The sequence below is a fragment of the Oryx dammah genome, unplaced genomic scaffold, assembly GCF_014754425.2.
Source record: "Oryx dammah isolate SB20612 unplaced genomic scaffold, SCBI_Odam_1.1 HiC_scaffold_12, whole genome shotgun sequence".
Classification (NCBI taxonomy): domain Eukaryota; kingdom Metazoa; phylum Chordata; class Mammalia; order Artiodactyla; family Bovidae; genus Oryx; species Oryx dammah.
In genome coordinates this window covers 63,221,224-63,239,827 of record NW_024070196.1, presented here as the reverse complement: position 1 = coordinate 63,239,827, position 18,604 = coordinate 63,221,224, and the positions used below count along the sequence as shown (strand labels likewise).

The following is an 18,604-nucleotide window of genomic DNA, read 5'->3' as shown; positions in this document are numbered from 1 at the left end:
GGGACTACAGAGGATGAGAGGGTTGTATGGCATTGCTGACTCAATGGACATGAGTTTGAGCAAACTCTGGGAGATAGTGAAAGACAGGGAAGCCTGGTTTGCTGCAGTTCATGGGGTCACAAAGAGTAGGACACGACTTAGTGACAGAGCAACAGAAGCCCCACAGACTTGTCCTCGCTGGGGGAACTGGACCAGCCAGTGAGGATGCCTCGAAAAGTACTTGGAATTCCCCAACACACAGCCCTCCCTCCCAAACCACCCTGCATTGAGCTCAGGGTTCAGTGACTTCACCACATGACCAGTACTTTTCATCAACTCTCTGGTTCCTGCTCTTGGTCCTGAGACAGCAACCAAAGCTTATCATACATTCAAGTGTAGTTTCTAAGATGGAAGGCAAACTGCACACACCCAACCAAAAGGGACACAGGAGACATGGGAGATACAGAAACCACATGAGGAGAAGAGAACTTGGAAAAGCTATCGTCAATACCCTCAGCGGGGGTAGGGAGCACACACAGGGACAGGGTGCGTAGGAAAGGGGACATTTACAGCCCCAAACCAAGCTCTTAGACATTAAAAGCATGCTATTAGAACAGTTAGGAGATAAGGCTGAGGGACTAGCCCAGAAGGAATAAGAAAAGAGTAATAAGAGAGGGAAAAATATGTAAACTTGTGGGGCAATTCAGGAATGTCAACATCCAGATAATAGGAGAAAGTGAAGAAAAAAGAGGCAGTTAAGTCACTAAGGAGATTTTGTTGTTGTTCATCACTGAGTTATGTGCAACTCTTTTTGACCCCATGGACTGCAGCATGCCAGCATGCACTGTCTCCCAGAGTTTGCTCTAACTCATGTCCATTGAGTCAGTGATGCCATCCAATCATCTCATCCTCTGTCGTCCCCTTCTCTTCCTGTCCTCAGATCTTTCCAAGGTTCAGGGTCTTTTCCAATGAGTTGGCACTTCACATCAGGTGGTCAAAGTGTGGAGCTTCAGCTTCATCATCAGCCCTTCCAATGAATATTCAGGGTTGCTATCCTTTAGGATTGACTGGTTTGATCTCCTTGCTGTCCAAGGGACTCACTCTCGAGAGTCTTCTCCAGCACCATAGTTCGAAAGCATCAATTCTTCAGTGCTCAGCATTCTTTATAGTCCACCTCTCACATCTGTACATCACTACTGGAAAAACCAGTAGCCTTGACTACCCGAGCCTTTGTCGGGAAAGTGATGGAAAATTTGCAGATAAATCTCCAGATTTCAGTTTCCAGATTGAAGGAACCTGACAGCTTCCCAGTGTTACTGATGGAAGTAGACACATACCTCAGCACATTCCTAAAATTGTTCCCTAAACTTATAGAATACTGGCAAAAAGAGAAGAACCTACAAGCTTCTGGATAGGAAAAAACAGGTCACCTACAAAAGGACCAAGGATCAGCATAGCTCTGGTTCTAGCATTCTTGAAAGCCACAACAACAATGGCTTGAGGCTTCCAAAATTCTTAAGGAGAAGGCTTTCCCTCCTAGAATTCCATGCACAGCTAAATGATTGGGTCCAGTGTGAGGGCAGAAGGAAGACAGTTTTAGAACATGCAAGGCCACAAAACATTTGCTCCCCCGAACACATTTTTCTTAGAAAGCTACTGAAGGATGTCTTCCGTTGAAACAAGAGGGTAGATCAAAGAAGAGCAAGACATGGAGGACAGAAAAACAAAGGGATCTAAGAGAACCAAAGGAGGTCTCTGGGGTGAGAGCGACAACAGAAGCCTGTACAGCCGGGACCAAGACAGGCACGTTGGGGCCTCGCTGTCACGTGTCCTGCCGTTTGTCATCTTTTTAACTGGATGAAACCACTGTAGGATGTGCCCTAGCAAGACGAAGGGGTCTATCAAAAAAGAGGGGGCCGTGTGGCACCCTGAATTCGGGGGATAAAAGCCCCAGGAAAGGCACAGGGGATCCTAAGGATGTCGGTAAAGGGAAGTCCCAGCTGATGGTTGTACAGGGGTTTAGTGGACTGTGTCCAGATGCAAGCAGTGTCGAGGCCTTCAGGAGGGATGTGGCCGGTGAAACTGCAGTGGAACTGATTGTCTTACGTGTCCTAGGAGGCTGAGGAGTGAGATGAAGATGCAAGGAAAACCAAGCTAAAAAGAAAAGTCATTAACTCCAGGAAAAAAAAAAAAGGCAAAAAGGAAGGGACATCTGATATGCCACAAACCCTCACCTTTGAATAATGATCCCAGACTCATAAAACACCATAAATTTACCAAATTGCAGGATACCTGTATTACGAGGTTGGGGAAAGGCGATGGGGTGGCTGCTTAAGAGCAGTAATTCCATGTCTGCCAAGATAACAAGCTCATAGATGGATGATATCTTAATGGATGACTCACAGGATAACGTACACACATCATTCAGAACCACGGAAATGTGTAAATGCCAGAGTCAAACGTGATTTCCTCTGGAGTGTTCTAGAGGGGGGATGGGACAAGGACCTTCTATTTTGTTGTTATACATTTCTTTATTGTTTTCAGTTTTTTTTAAAGCTTGATATACAAGTACAGAAAAGCACACGAAAGGTCCAAACTGCTTCACAAGTATAAAGTATTAGAATGTGTACTTCTCTGATCTTGAACTTGTACCCTGTTGTGGTTTTTTTTTGGTATTATTTGAGTTCCTAAATTGTGAGAATTTATATAAAGAGTGAATTGAAGATGAAAACCCTGAAAATACAGCTTAGGACAGATCAGGGGTTCTCTTCTGCTTCTTTTGTGATCTAACCTCTTGAAGTCTCCTCGTAAAGCGTTTCAGGGTCCCCAGAGAGGGACTGCAAAGCTGCAGGAATGTGATAGAGTTCGGCTTCTCTGTGGAAGTGAATTTCCTAGGGGCCTGCGCGGCCCCAGCCTGCTTGCTCACGGATCTGCCCTGCTCCCTCGCAGGCCCAGCATGTCGGGGCTCCACCTGGCAAGAAGGGGCCGAGAGCAGAGGAAGGTGGACCTGCACAGAGACTTCACCGTGGCTTCCCCTGCCGAGTTCGTCGCGCGCTTTGGGGGGCATTTGGTCATCGAGAAGGTACAGGTGGGGTCCCAGCACTCGGGGTGGGGTGGAGTAGGCCAACCTGCCTCAGTTGCAGAGAAAGCCTCGCCCGTTGGTGAGCACTTCCAGAAGCAGGAGGTACCCTCGGGGCTCTCAGAGGTGAGATGAACCCTGGGGTAGCATGTAGCCTCCAGCACAGGCCCCCTGCCCTTTTCCTCTGTCCAGGTGCTCATCGCCAACAACGGTATTGCCGCCGTGAAATGCATGCGCTCCATCCGCAGGTGGGCCTATGAGATGTTCCGAAATGAGCGGGCCATCCGGTTCGTAGTCATGGTAACGCCAGAGGACCTCAAGGCCAACGCAGGTACTCTGACCCTGACTCCCTCCCTCTCTGCCACACCCCATCCTCACCTCCTCCACTCAGCCTGGGCCAAGTCCATCCTGTACCCCAGAGAGCATTGCAGGGTACCTCTCCTGATTCCATATTTCTTTCCCAATCTTCTCTATTTAATTAAAATGTCTGCTGCTAACAAGAGTGACCCATATACCTTATAAAAATGCAAATGGTTAACATGCAAAGTAGAAATCTCACCTTTGAGGAATGTCCATGTTACAGTAGCTTGGCATCTTTTCTTCCAGATGCTTTTTTCTTGCATGGGTATGTGCTGTTTTTTCAATCATTCTTTCATTTTTCTACTCATTTACCACTCCATGTCTATCAGCATAGATCATTCTGTTAATAACTATTGGACAGTTTGATTTTTCTACAGTCCATGGGGTTGCTAAGAGTCGGACATGACTGAGCGACTTCACTTTCACTTTTCACTTTCACGCACTGGAGAAGGAAATGGCAACCCAGTCCAGTATTCTTGCCTGGAGAATCCCAGGGATGGGGGAGCCTGGTGGGCTGCTGTCTGTGGGGTCACACAGAGTCAGACATGACTGAAGCGACTTAGCAGCAGCAGCAGCAGTTTGATTTTTCCCCTGAACAATTGTGTCCCTTTATAAATTCTGCACACAGCAGCCAAACAGATCTTTAGAAACACAACTCAGGTTCCATCAGCATGCCCCGTCCCCCACCCCATGTCCAGCACCAGCTCCCTCACCCCCCAAACCTCCCCATAGTGAAGGTCTTGGGCTATGCTCTGCGCTGATGGAGTCTCCATTTTATTTACTACAGTGAGGACAGGTTTGCTCGTTAGCCCCATTTTACAGATGAGATATTTGAGGCACAAAAGTGTGACTCAGTTGCCCAGGGTCCTGGGGATTTTGGAACCATGGGCTGAGTCCACAGCCTGATGCTGTGGGGTCACTCCTCACGCTGGGGCTAAAATTTGAGACCCTCACCAAGGCCGGTTAAGACCTCACATGACTTGGCCCCTGCTGGCCTCCCAAACCCCCGTCTCCTGCCTCTCAGCCTTCATCCCTGGGTCCCAGTCCCGCTGGCCTCATCATTGTTGGCCTTGCTCTTTTCTGTTGCAGAGGCTTGGAAAGTTCTGGACCGTTTGCTCCCAGTCCTTTCTGGAAGCTCTTTGCACAGCAGGCCTCCACTCCCCCAGGCACAATTTGAATGTCATCGCCCTCCTGGTCATCCCTGTCAGAGCCCTGGTGCTGCCCACAGCCTGTGGTTACCCTGCTTGTTTTCTTGTTTATCTTCTCCAACATGAAAATAAAATTCAACAAGGAGTGGGTCATGGCCTGACGCCTTGATTTGTAATCTCTGGGACCTCTCCCGTCACCAACACACCACGTTGGGTCAACATCAGAGGCCGGCGGGGCAGAAGGGAGCACTGCTGTCGAGTTTTATTCCAAGTCTGCACATAACATTCGACAGTTCCTTCTCAGGGTCTTAGAGAATGTCATAGTACAGATGTACTAACTCCTGACTTTTGATTGAATCTACCTTTGCACAGTTCAAAACACTGTCCTGTGAGGAGGGACTTCCCCACTAGTCCAGTGGTTAAGACTGAGCTTCAACTGCAGGGGCCTGGGTTCAGTCCCTGGTCAGGGAAGTTCCACCGGCAAAAAAAAAAAAACAACACCACACTGCCCCGTGAACACCCTTTTACATGTCTTTGGCCTCACTGATGAATGTTTTTTTAGAACATGTTCTTAGAAGTAGGATTTCTGTGTTTGAAGAGCATGAGTATATTAAAATCAAAGCATTGTATTATATTCAGCAATGAAAAGGAAGGAAATCATTACATTATAACACAGGTGGGGCTCCCCTGGTGGCTGAAACGGTAAAAAAAATCCACCTGCAACGAGGGAGACCTGGGTTCGATCCCTGAGTGGGGAAGATCCTCTGGAGGAGGGCATGGCAGCCCACCCCAGTGTTCTTGCCTGGAGAATCCCATGGACAGAGGAGCCTGGCGGGCTGCAGTCCACGGCCATCGGGTTGCAAAGAGCTGGACACAGCTGAGTGACTGAGCACATGATGCAGGCGAACCTTGAGGACATCGCGCTCAGTGAAATAAGCCAGTCCCACAAAGACAAATACTGTTTCCACTGACGTGAGATCCTGAACAGTCAGGTCCATAGAGACAGAAGGCAGAAGGGTGGGCGCCAGGGCGCTGGCAGCGGGATGGGGAGGCGTCACTTCGTGGGTATCGAGTTTGAGTTGCATGAGATGAGAAAGTTCTGGAGATCTGTTTCACAACAGTGTGAATATACTTGACACTATTGAGCTACATACTTAAAAAGTGATCAAGATGGGGAATTTTGTTATGTGGCTTTTTTTTTTCTCACCATGATCGGAAGCAAACATTGTATTGTTTAGTGGCAAAACGGTATTAAGATACATAAGAATTTTTAAGGGGTTTCCTAGTGGCCTAGTGATTAGGATTCCAGGCTTTCACTACCATGGCATGGGTTCAATCCCTGGTCAGGGAACTGAGATCCCACAAGCTGCATGGCACTGCCAAAAACTAAAAAAAATATAATGTTTTAAAAACTCGCTTCTAATCCAACTGTATTGATAGCTTGCTTCGCTCTTTTTTATTGCCTTCCAGGCCATGACCAGACACACATATATTTTCACACAAAGTCAAACTCAGTTTTTTCTTCAAACTATCATATACGTTCCTCCATTGTGATCCTAGAATCATCACGGTTATCCTTTCAGTGGCCACGTGTCGTCGTGTCCTGTCCTCGACTTGGGTCTGTCAGTCCTTCTGATCGCCTCTCTCTCGTTTAATTCCAGAGTATATCAAGATGGCAGATCAGTATGTCCCCGTCCCAGGAGGGCCCAACAACCACAATTACGCCAACGTGGAGCTGATTGTGGACATCGCCAAGAGGATCCCCGTGCAGGTAAGTCAGACAGGGTGCCCCAGTCTGCCTGTGACAGGGACAATGCCCTGAGCTCTGGAGCAGCCCAATTCCACAGTTCGGAAGGGATGGAGGAGCTGGGTCCGGGGAGACTCTGAAATCCAGGGCTGGTAGGACCCAGCAAGGAGCTTTTGGGGTGTGATGGGAGGCGGATTCTTGAAGAAAGACCTCTATTCATCCCTCTGTGTGTTTGCAGGCGGTGTGGGCTGGTTGGGGCCATGCTTCTGAAAACCCCAAACTTCCGGAGCTCCTGCACAAGCACGAGATTGCTTTCCTAGGTAAAGTGCGCCTCCATCAGATAAGTGGGAATGGGGGTCTTGGTGGAATTCTCGCTAATGCAGCCCTGGAAGGAGGGGCCCTGTTTGATGTTCCCACATCACACGTTCATGATCAAGAGCAACTGAGTCCAGCAGTGGGAGGTCACATGGAAAGGTTGGCCAGCCCAGGGAAATAGCTGTTACCATGGTTACCACAGCAGAATGATGCTGGGGCAAGCAGAAGCCTCTGCTGATGTTCCTGTTGGTACTGAGATACATGTTCAGATTTCTAACTCAGGTTGGAAATCTGTAGGCCACACCTTTGCTTGGGCTGTTCCTAGGCCTTTGGAATGCCCTCACCCCCTGGGACCAGAACCCCTCATCTCTGCTACTTATTAGGTAAAATGATACTTATTGTTCATGGCATCTGTTTGTTTCAGAATTCAGATGTATAATTTGTAAACTTTACTCAGTTAGGTTGTCTGTCATCCTTGTGTGTAAATTGGAATCATTTACCATTCTCAGTAAATCCCTGTTGCTGCTCCTTAACCTCTGGGCCCACAACACAGACTCGTGTATACAGCAGCTTGGTGCTAAGTCAGTACTGGATATTCACCTGAGGGTCTGCCTGGTGACCTGTGCTCACTGATGTGCTCTTTTCCATGGCCTCTCATTGGCTGTCACATGGGACTCTCATTATCTCTCGTTTTTAGTTCTGGAAGTTGATGGTCCAGCCCTAGTGCCAGCCAACTACAGCCTACAGGCCAAATTCAGCCTGCTGCCTGCTTTTGTAAATAAAGTTTTATTGAAACACGGCCCTGCCAATTCATTTATGTATTGCCTATGGCTCATTTATGTATTGCCTATGGCTCATTTATGTACTGCCTATGGCTCGTTGTAGAAAAAGTTTGCTAACCCATGGTCTAGTGTTCTGAGGTGCTGGCTTGCTCCCCTTGGTCTCGTTTTTGCTGGTGAACTTTGTATAGGCCACTTAGCTCAAGCTATGAATCATGTTTACAGTCCACATGTATTGAAAGTTGGCTGACGAAGTAGCAGACTAATAGATATTTTTTCTTCCCCATCTTGACGTTCAATCCTTGAAAGCTGGGACCTGGGGACTTTTCTTTTGTGTACCTGATCAGCCCCCAGTTTCAAGGGCCTGAGTCTGCCTTCCCCATTGCCCCACCCCTCAGGCCCTCCCAGTGAGGCCATGTGGGCACTGGGAGACAAGATTGCCTCCACCATCGTGGCCCAGACTCTGCAGATCCCAACGCTGCCCTGGAGCGGAAGTGGTAAGGGGCCCTGAACTTCACTTGGGGAGGACGCCTGGGCCCAATCTTGAGAGCAGAAGGGTGACAGGAGTATGCTGCTTTAATTCTTTCATTTAAAAATTTAAATTATCAAGAAAGTGGTATGATATCGTTGTAGACATCTTAGAAAATAGGAAAAGTGTAAGAAAAAGAAATAGAAATTGTTTACAATCCAATGACCTGGTTTTGATCATGTGTTTTATTATTCATGTGCCTTTTTTCTAGGCACATCCATTTAAAAGCCAGAGCTCTTATAGTTAATAGTTTGTGATGTGTTTTTTTCCTCACTAGTCTGTCTATGTCAATAAATATACTTCACAACACTTCAGGTGCCTGCATAGGATTATATTATACAGCTGTACCTTAATTTACTAACAGTCCTCTGTAGTTATACTTTTGGTTGTTTCCAATTAATTTTTTTCTAAATATGAAAATATTTAAAGCCTTGATAATCCTGTAGCTAACTCTCTATGTACATTTTAATCATTTCTTTAGGGTAAATTCCTAAAAGTGGAATTTTTAGAATAAGTTAAAAAAACAGGAAAACATTTCAAGAGTTTCTAAACAATTTGATTTTTTCCTACAAAGATTGAATTTTAAATTTGGAGTGAAAAGTTTGTTTTTGTTTTGTTTGTTGTTGTTTGTTTTTGAAATCTTCATAGGATTTAGAAAGTAGTGATTGACATACAAATGACTCCATAAGATAGAGTTGGGGTTTTTAAAAAAAAATTCAGATCAATATGGCTGTTTCATATTTTCACTTTGACTTTTCACTTTCATGCCTTGGTAGACTCAGTCTGAATTGTCTTAAGCTTGGTTTCCCATTCAGGGTCCAGTTTGTCCTTAAGGAAATGAAAATGCACAGTGGGAAACTGAAGGATTATGTCTGAATTCTGTTTGCCCAGAGGCCAGGTCTAGAGCCGCGGTGGTGGGAAGAGGCACTGTGTTTCTGGGTCGGGTCTAGGCTGTTTTGGGGAGGATTCTGTTTCCTCTGTGACCCTCCAGGTCTGACGGTGGAGTGGGCGGAACACAGTCTACAGGAAGGGCAAAGGATCAGCATCCCGGAGTCCATCTACAACAATGGTTGCGTGAAAGATGTAGATGAAGGCTTGGAGGTAAATGCAGATCCTTGGCAGGGGGGTGGGGGGGTGGGGGTGGGGTGGGGTGGGGTCTGGGGCGCCAGGAGGCAGAACCTTCTCATAAGCCTGGTAGCAGCAGAAACTGTCTAAACCTCTAAAGAGGTCTGTTTGTTCTTTGCCCTCAGGCAGCAGAAAAAATTGGTTTTCCCCTGATGATCAAAGCTTCTGAAGGCGGCGGAGGGAAGGGAATCCGGAAGGCAGAGACTGCTGAGGACTTCCCCATCCTGTTCAGACAAGTGAGCTCCTCGCGCCGTGTGGTTTTCCACGGGAACTGTGCTTCTTCAGTTGGTGGCCACCAGATTCTTTCCACTAGTGTTATTGTGTCACAACCGAGAGGACGCGTGGGGGAGCTGAAATATCGCTGTGTTGTTGCCAAGCGAATGTATGCATCTTTACTCACAAAAGTCCAGGGCTTGGGTTGATCTGTACACTGTTTCCTTAGATGTTTGATTCTATGGACCAGTGTGTCTGTAAAGGATTTCAGAGATACCTGTTTGTGAGGATATCTATCTGTGACTATTTGTCTATTGAGAGATGGAATATTTTGTACAGTTTAGCAGTTTCAGTATTTTTAATGTTTTTAGATGATCAATTTTATCGTTGGAACAAATTGTGTATTTACTTATTTGTAGCTGGTTTTCTACTTTTAAACCATTTTGCCTGGGGGGTGGGGGAAGGAATACATTAGGAGACTGGGATTAAAATATGCACACTACTACATTTAACATAGATAACTAACAAGCACCTACTGTGTAGCCCAGGGAACTATACTCAATATTATGTAATAACCTACAAGGGAAAAGAATCTGGGAAAAAAAAAAAAACAAAAACCAGCATGACTCCTGTTAGCCACTGGGTTTCTTTCCAGGACTTTTCCTGTAGTATATACTTTTGCATAGACCTTCATATAGTTCTAGATTTTTTAAATTACTTTGTTTATTTCTGATGGTGCCGAGTCTTCGTTGTTGCGCACTGGCTTTCTCTAGTTGCAGCAAGCATCCTCACTGCAGTGGCTTTTCTTGTCAAGGAGCACAGGCTCCAGAACATGCGGGTGGGTGGTTGTGGTGCACTGGCTTAGTTGTCCTGAGACGTGTGGGATCGTCCCAGACCAGGGATCAAACCTGTGTCCCCAGCATTGGCAGGCGGATCCTTGACCACTGGACCACCGGGGAAGTCTCCATAATTCTGTTTTATTATTTTTCACAGAAGTGGGATCTTCCCATGTATTATTGCAATCTCTCTTTTTTTTAAAATTGTCTTATGAATAACTCCATGTGAATCCTTATTTTTACTCCATATTCTACATTATGTATTTTTGATCATATTTGATTTTGAGAATGTTATATCTTTGAGAAGAGGTAAAACTAAAAGCTCAACAAGACCATGGGCATCCCTGCCATTGTTGCACACTCTCCTTGGAGAGCTTCCTGCTCCAGCCCTGCTTCCCCAGGGAAGAGCCTGCCACCCTGCCATCCTCCTACCCCAGGTGCAGAGTGAGACCCCTGGTTCGCCAATCTTCCTCATGAAGCTGGCCCAGCACGCCCGGCACCTGGAGGTCCAGATCCTCGCCGACCAGTACGGGAACGCAGTGTCCCTGTTTGGGCGTGACTGTTCCATCCAGCGGAGGCACCAGAAGATCATAGAGGAGGCGCCGGCCACCATTGCCACGCCGGCAGTGTTCGAGTTCATGGAGCAGGTAGGCTCTGGGGAGCTTGGGTGGAGGAGGCATCTCAGCTCAGCACCAGCGAGAGCTCTCAATGCCCAAGTTGCCAAAGTGGAGTGGGTGTCCAGGAAGAGATGAAGGGGCAGGGGGTGGAGGGAGGAGATGAATTCAGCCTCACGCAGGTTTATTGAGCTATGATCTCTGAGGTCCCGAGGTCATTTACACACTGCAGGTCCTCAGCCTGCATTCGGTCAGGGAACCGGGATGTTCCCCCCCCACCCCGAGAAGACCACCGGCACCCACTTCTTCCCCATCTTGTCTGCAGTGTGCCGTGCGCCTGGCCAAGACGGTGGGCTATGTGAGCGCGGGGACTGTCGAGTACCTCTACAGCCAGGACGGCAGCTTCCACTTCTTGGAGCTGAATCCCCGCCTGCAGGTGGAACATCCCTGCACGGAAATGATTGCGGATGTCAACCTGCCTGCTGCCCAGCTGCAGGCAAGGAGACGGGCTCTGAGCCCTGCAGTGGCTTCTGCCCAGAGCTGGGGGTGGGGGTCTCCTGTCCTGCCTAGGTCAGACCTCGCTCCATTTGGACTGGCCTGGTCATTTCTTCCTGCTGGGAGTCACTCACACACTTTGGTGGGATATGACACAGGTCCCTTTGAGTAGGTCACATCCTAAGACCCAGTAGACTCAGTGTGATCCTTTGGCTCAGCTGGTCTCCTCCATCATCTGCTGCTTCCTCATTCCTCCAGATCAGCTGTCCCTGCGTCCTTCACAAAACTTTCTTTAGCTCTGCATCTGGACGCTGTTTCCCCTCCCCTCCCACCTACTAAGAGTCTGTAACTTTTATCCGATGCTCATTATGTGTTGTGACTGTGGCTTCTTTGCCCAAGGACACGGCTCCATGGGAGCAGAGGCAAGCTGTCTTTTTCTTTCCTTGCGTCTCCCACGTTGTACCGTCTTGTGGCCCCAGGAGGAGCTCAGTATATTCCAAATCATTCGCTGCACCTCTAGCTCTGTGCTCTGTGTTTGAGGACTGACCTTCTCACGGGATGGACTTCTTGATTTCAGATCGCCATGGGTGTGCCGCTGCACCGGCTGAAGGATATCCGGCTTCTGTACGGAGAGTCCCCGTGGGGGATGACACCCATTTCTTTTGAGACCCCTAGCAACCCTCCCATTGCCCGAGGCCATGTCATTGCAGCCAGAATCACCAGCGAAAACCCAGATGAGGCAAGTCGGGGGCGGGGGTGGTAGGGGGCCTGCGTTTCCACCACCTCCAACCTCCCAGCTTGGGGCAGACCCCGAACCTTAGCCTGGAGGAGACGCCCAGGCCTCACAGTTTACAGCCGAGGAAATTGAAATGCGGGAAGGGAAGGGATGAAAGGGTTTATCCACAGGTGCTGTGTGCCAGGCACCAGGCAGATGCCTGGTGTGTCAGAGGAAAGCCACGCCTCTGGGCAGTGTCACCCTATATCAAAGCTCCAGAGGGTGGGGCAACCCGCCTCATGCCCAGGACCTGCTGAGCCCAGGGCCGAGTCCCAGTGGTGCACTGCAAAGGTCACATATGTCCACCTTTGGGACGGGCAGCTGGGTTTAGAGCACAAATCCTTGGATTTCTGGCCCCGTGAACTTTTGACTACAACATACAGTCTAAGGCAGCAGTCCCCAACCTTTTTGGTACCAGAGACTGTTTCACAGAAGACAGTTTTCCCTTGGACCAGGTGGGGGGTGGGGATGGTTTGCAGATGATTCAAGCACATGGCATTTATTGTGTTTTCTTTCTATTGTTATTACATTAGCTCCACCTCAGATCATCAGGCATTAGATCCCAGTGGTTGGGGACCCCTGGTCTAAGGAGTCCCTCTGTGACTTGTTCTTACTTGTGCCTTAAAGTACCAAGCAGCTGGTGTCTGTCACAGTTTATGTGTATACTAACGATTGTCACATAACCACCATAATCGACGATTTAGTTATTTAATGACTTCATTCAAGAAACTTGGGATGAGAGAAGTTTTATCCCCTTTCTCCTGTGGTGACTGTATTAGTTTGGGATCTTTGGCTGAGAGCAAACAATCAATTCCAATGGTGGGCAGGCAAAACGGGAGACTTTTAGGGGGTTGATGGCTTATTCACAGGATGGAGGACCATGTATAGAAAAAACCCAGGCACCTGAAACTGCATCTCTCACCTCCAAGCATGTCTGCCAAAATGAATGCCTTTACCACAGGCAATCCCAGCCAGAGCATCAAACCCACCTCTCCCCTTTTACCAGAATTATACTCAGAAGGGGATGGGTCGTTCTCACCAAGGGAATTTATGTGTGCATTAGCATCAACTAGGGCTAACATTGGATTTCTGTATCTGCCAGACTTTTCATAGTCTAGAATTGGAAATCCCTCTCCTCTTATATTTAAACATTTTCTCATCGACAATGGCAAGCATATGAAATCAGTAGGTACGGTCACTCAGCTCCATCAAGTGATTGCTAAGTCGCTTTAGCGCTAAGTCGCTTTAGTCGTGTCCAACTCTGTGCGACCCCATAGACGGCAGCCCACCAGGCTCCCCCGTCCCTGGGATTCTCCAGGCAAGAACACTGGAGTGGGCTTTGCCATTTCCTTCTCCACCATCAAGTGATTACCGGTCCCCAACTCGGTTGTTATCTTTCAACTTTTTTTTAAGAGTAAAAATTCCATGCCTTGACGTGCTCACATGGATACACCTGCACTGCTCATGACAAGTATCAATGTTTGATTGATCACACTAAGCTCTCGGGTGTGGGAGGGGCTCGTGGGTTTTCCTAGGATTTAATTCTGATGAAAGCAGATCTGGAGTAATAATTTCTTCTGTTTTGCTTTTTCTGTCTGGGCTGCAGGGGTTTAAGCCAAGCTCCGGAACAGTCCAAGAATTGAATTTCCGCAGCAGCAAGAACGTATGGGGTTACTTCAGCGTGGCTGCGACTGGTGGCTTACACGAGTTTGCGGATTCCCAGTTTGGGCACTGCTTCTCCTGGGGGGAGAACCGGGAAGAGGCTATTTCGTTAGTATCTCCCTCCCTCCCTCCCTCCCTTCCACCCCTTCCTTTGAGAAACTAGAAATTATTAGCCTGTGGCTTCAGACGCAGAGCAGTTAAGGGGATGAAGAGCAGACCTTATCTTAAACACCTTATGCCAAAGTCCAAGAACACAATCTGTCTTCTTCCCTCGTTTGAGACCTGTGAGGACATACATGGAATCAGTTCACCAAGGTCACTGATCTTGAGCTTGTTACAGGTTGAACTTGAAGGTTATCCAAAGAATGTTCAAGGTGATTCCAGGAGTTTAAAAGGTGCTGAGTGCTATAGCTTTTTATTTAAAAAAAAAAAAAGTGCAGGGGGCCCTCTTTTAAATTTAAGTCTCTTAAGTAGTTCCCCGAGAAATCCACATTGACAAAGAAGTCCTCAAATGCCAAAACACCTACATATTTTTAAAAATTGAAGTATAGTTGATTTACAGTGTTGTCTTAATTACTGCTGTATAGCAAAGTGATTCAGAGAAGGCAATGGCACCCTACTCCAGTACTCTTGCCTGAAAAATCCCATGGACAGAGGAGCCTGGTAGGCTGCAGGCCATGGGGTTGCAAAGAGTTGGACATGACTGAGTGACTTCACTTTCACTTTTCCCTTTCATGCATTGGAGAAGGAAATGGCAACCCACTCCAGTGTTCTTGCCTGGAGAATCCCAGGGATGGGGGAGCCTAGTGGGCTGCCGTCTATTGGGTTGCACAAAGTCAGACACGACTGAAGCGACTTAGCAGCAGCAGCAAAGTGATTCGGTTAAACACATATATGTGTACATTCTTTTTTTAAATATCCTTTTCTGTTATGGGTTATCGTAAGATATTGAATACAGTTCTCTGTGCTATACAGTAAGACGTTGCTGTTTGTCCATCCTATAGATAACAGTCTGCATCTGCTAACCCCGGCCTCCCACTCATCCCTCCTCCACCCCCTTGCCCTCGGCAATCACAAGTCTGTTCTCTATGTCTGTGAGTCTGTTCCTGTTTCGTGAATACGTTCATTGGCGTCATATTTTAGATTCCATGTATAAGCGATATCATCTGGTGTGTTTCCCCTATAACACTCTCCCTGATTTCATAGAGAGTGGCGTTTTCTGCCCTTTAGACTGGACATGTGTTCGATTGCGTGGGGGGGCCGCCCCTCTGGGGAACAGGAGGTGGTTACAGGCAAGCTGGTGACTGCCCTGCGCAGAGTGGAGTACTGGTGTCAGCCATCTGTCCGTGCACCCCACGCACACTGGGCAGCTGGGTGGACAGCTAGAGAGTGACTCCTCCCCGGGACACTGAGGGATTTTGACAGGTCCAGCAGGAGAGAGTCAAAGTGACTGGCAAGGTTGATAACAATTATAATTACTAATTAATCATTTCATAACAGCTAACATTTACTGATCAGGGACCATGTGCTTTATATAGATTGTCTCATTTGAATCCCCAAGTACCTGTGAGAAGGCAGGGTTATCCCCCCATTTTCCAGATGAGGACACTGAGGCCTGGGCAGTTTAGTCACTGGCCCAGGATTTGCTGGGCCAGTCCATGCTGGAGGCTGTATGATTCGGGACACTCTGTTCTCTGTGGTTCTGGCTCATTGGGAACCATGCTGGAGCTGATGACACATATGTTAATTGGGAAAACAATCTGTGTGCCTTCCCCTCAAGGAACATGGTGGTGGCTTTGAAGGAACTATCCATCCGGGGCGACTTCAGGACAACTGTGGAATATCTCACCAACCTTCTGGAGACTGAGAACTTTCAGAACAACGACATTGACACCAGCTGGTTGGATAACCTCATTGCCGAGAAAGTGCAGGTAGAGGGCTGCACGCGTCTCCCCTGGGGGTTCTGGAACCACCACCCTCCCCCAGCTCCCTGTGGCCTTGGTCCCTGTGGATACTGACGCACAGAGTCTCTCTCAGGCTGAGAAGCCAGATATCATGCTCGGGGTCGTGTGCGGAGCCTTGAACGTGGCCGACTCCATGTTTAGAACATGCATGACAGATTTCCTGCACTCACTGGAAAGGTAGGGCGTGGGGCTGCTTCCTTTCCCCTCTGGGGATGCGTGTTGTGGCAAGTAAGGCAGACACATGCGTTCTTTGGGTGCAAATCAGTCACCACGCAGTCAGTGAACCCCTCCTGTCATCACCTTCTCCTCCTGCCCTCAGTCTTTCCCAGCATCAGGGTCTTTTCCAATGAGTTGGCCCTTCGCATCAGGTGGCCAAAGTATTGGAGCTCCATCTTCGGCATCAGTCCTTCCAACGTGCTTGCCTCTGTAGAATTCCTCAGATAAACCTGGGCTGCCCTGGAAGAGGCTGGATGATTGGGGTGGGGGGACGAGAGGGATTCTCAAGGCCAAGACAGCCGTCATCCTACAGACAGCCACGTACATACTCAGGCTGATTTGTGTAAGTTAAGTTAGGAGGAGGATGTGAACTTGAGAAGCCAAGCAGGTTATAGGTCACCTCTATAAATGAATCAGGTGGCCAGTGACATGGACCCCATGAAGATGGCCAGGAGGTCCCTCTTAGGATGGACCAGGGTTTCCCAGCCTCTGTACCACTGGCATTTGGGGCTGGGTCATCTTTTGTGGTGAAGGCTGACCTGTGCCAGATGGGACGTTAGCCCATCCAAAGTGTCCCCTCCTCCTCCTCTGGAAGTCAGGACAATCGAATGTGTCTCCAGATACTGCCATCTGTCCTCTGGGGAGAGGCAGAAATCTCCCTCCCCCTGCCTCGCCCCCGTTGAAAATCACCTTGAGGCAAAGGAGACTACCAAAAGGGAACTAGAAGGGTGAAAGGTTTTAGTCCTTGGATCATATGCTTTTTAAAAAATATTCTTATTTATTTGGCTGCACTGGGTCTTAGTTGCAGCCTGTGGGATCTAGTTCCCCGACTGAAAATCACACCCAGGCCCCCTGTATTGTAAGCGTGGAGCCATTGGGCCGCCAGGGAAGTCCCAGACAAGATGCTTTTGAATGGTAATAGAGTCACAGTAGGGGCTTCCCTGGTGGCTCAGTGGTGAAGAATCTGCCTGCAAGGCAGGAGACCTAGGTTTGATACCTGGGTCGGGATGATCTCCTGGAGGAGGGCGTGGCAACCCACTCCAGTATTCTTGCCTGGGGACTCCCATGGACAGAGGAGCCCGGCAAGCTGCAGTCCATAGGACTGCACAGAGTCAGACACGACCGAAGCATCTAAACAGCAGCAGCAGAGGCCCTGTCCGTGCACTGGTTTCTTTCACAAGCAGGTGGCAGGATTCCCACGTAAGGACTTTTTCCGAGAAGAAGCAGCATGGAGTTTGCATCTTGGGAAGCCCTTTTGAAATTTCACATCCTGCAGCAAGACCAGTTTCCTTCAGTTCTAAGGGGTATCAGGTTCCTTGGGACTGTCCATCCCTTGACTTTATCAACCAGCCGTGATGATGCTTAGGAGAGGCAAAGAGCAGGTGGCTTTTAAAATCCAGAGAATGGATGGCCGCAGAGTTCTTGGTCACTCCCAGACTCACTGCAGGTCTGTCTTCTCTCCCAGGGGCCAGGTCCTCCCCGCAGACTCTCTGCTGAACATCGTGGACGTGGAATTAATTTATGGAGGTGTCAAGTACATCCTGAAGGTAAAGGTCTCTCTTTCTTGGATGTCTCCAACACTCTGGGGGCTCAAGGGAATTTTATTTCTGCCACGCACCACCCCTGCAATGGATTTTCTCATGCCTGCTCCCGGGACTCCCCTTGCAGTTCCATGACCTTGAAACTTATGGGCTTTGGGTATAGAACCCGTAGGCTTGGACCTCATGCACAAACAAGGCATAATAGAGCATGTATTGGTTTCCCACGGCTGCCGTAATTAAGTTCCATAAACCGGTGTCTTCACCAGTTTCACCAGAAATTCATTGTCTCTCAGTTCTGGAGGCCAGAAGTCCAACATCAAGGTGCTGGCTGTGCCGTGGTCTCTTAGGCTCCCAGGAACCACCCCTTTCCTAGCTTCCGGTGGCCGTGGACGGTCCTCGGTGTTCCCTGGCTTAGAGGTTATTACTCCAATTGCTGCCAGCCTCTGGCTTTGTATGGCCACCTGTGAGTGTGTCTGTCTTCATCACCCTGTGCCTGTCTGGGTCTCTTCTTGTCTTACAAGAATACCAGTCAGACTGGATTCAGGGCTCACCCTAAGCCGGCGTCCCTCCTTAACTGACTACATCTTCAAAGACCCTGTTTCTGAGTAAGGTGACATGCCGAGGTTCTGGGAAGGACGTGGACTTGGGGGGACACTGTTCAACCCCTCACAGCATGCAAGCAGAACCACGGCTCAAGGGCAGAACCTGTTCCCACAGGTGGCCCGTCAGTCTCCGACCATGTTCGTCCTCATCATGAACGGCTCTCACATCGAGATCGACGCCCACCGGCTCAACGACGGGGGGCTACTGCTGTCCTGCAGCGGCAACAGCTACACCACCTACATGAAGGAGGAGGTGGACAGGTGTGTGGCCAGGGACACCCAGAGCCAGCTCCCCCACCCGCCCACTGCGGGGTCTGTGTGCAGGCTCAGGCTCTCAGCCGAAGCACCTTCTCCAGGACCTTCTGAGGCTCTTGGGAGGTTCATCTCGAGGGTGGAATCCCAGGCTGCAGGTTGGCATCTGTGGAAGGTCCCTAGGCATCACTTTTCTAGCAATGTGGACAGATTCAGGGCTGCCAGCTCCACAGCCTGTGAGGTGTGCACTGAGTCCCAGCGGCTCCGGGTCTGAGCTGCAGTGTCCACACCCATTGGAGCAAGGCTGGGAGAAGATGCGGTTATCCAGTTAGGGTAATGGCTATTTATTTGATCATCTGTTGGGTTGGCTGAA

The 18,604-nt window shown here is 48.8% G+C and overlaps 1 protein-coding gene across 1 annotated transcript in view; it reads left to right on the top strand.

Moving 5' to 3' along the window:
* The window catches only part of ACACB (acetyl-CoA carboxylase beta), a 136,628-nt gene that overhangs the window by 65,288 nt on the left and 52,736 nt on the right, over nt 1-18,604 (top strand). Inside the window, exons 3-17 of the mRNA XM_040251296.1 lie at nt 2,929-3,061; nt 3,251-3,389; nt 6,228-6,337; nt 6,552-6,633; nt 7,806-7,904; nt 8,928-9,037; nt 9,187-9,297; nt 10,548-10,757; nt 11,050-11,220; nt 11,797-11,958; nt 13,601-13,764; nt 15,437-15,587; nt 15,694-15,797; nt 17,302-17,383; nt 18,095-18,240. Of these exons, the coding sequence (XP_040107230.1) occupies nt 2,929-3,061; nt 3,251-3,389; nt 6,228-6,337; nt 6,552-6,633; nt 7,806-7,904; nt 8,928-9,037; nt 9,187-9,297; nt 10,548-10,757; nt 11,050-11,220; nt 11,797-11,958; nt 13,601-13,764; nt 15,437-15,587; nt 15,694-15,797; nt 17,302-17,383; nt 18,095-18,240 (1,974 nt within the window). The remainder of the gene's footprint in view (nt 1-2,928; nt 3,062-3,250; nt 3,390-6,227; nt 6,338-6,551; nt 6,634-7,805; nt 7,905-8,927; nt 9,038-9,186; nt 9,298-10,547; nt 10,758-11,049; nt 11,221-11,796; nt 11,959-13,600; nt 13,765-15,436; nt 15,588-15,693; nt 15,798-17,301; nt 17,384-18,094; nt 18,241-18,604) is intronic.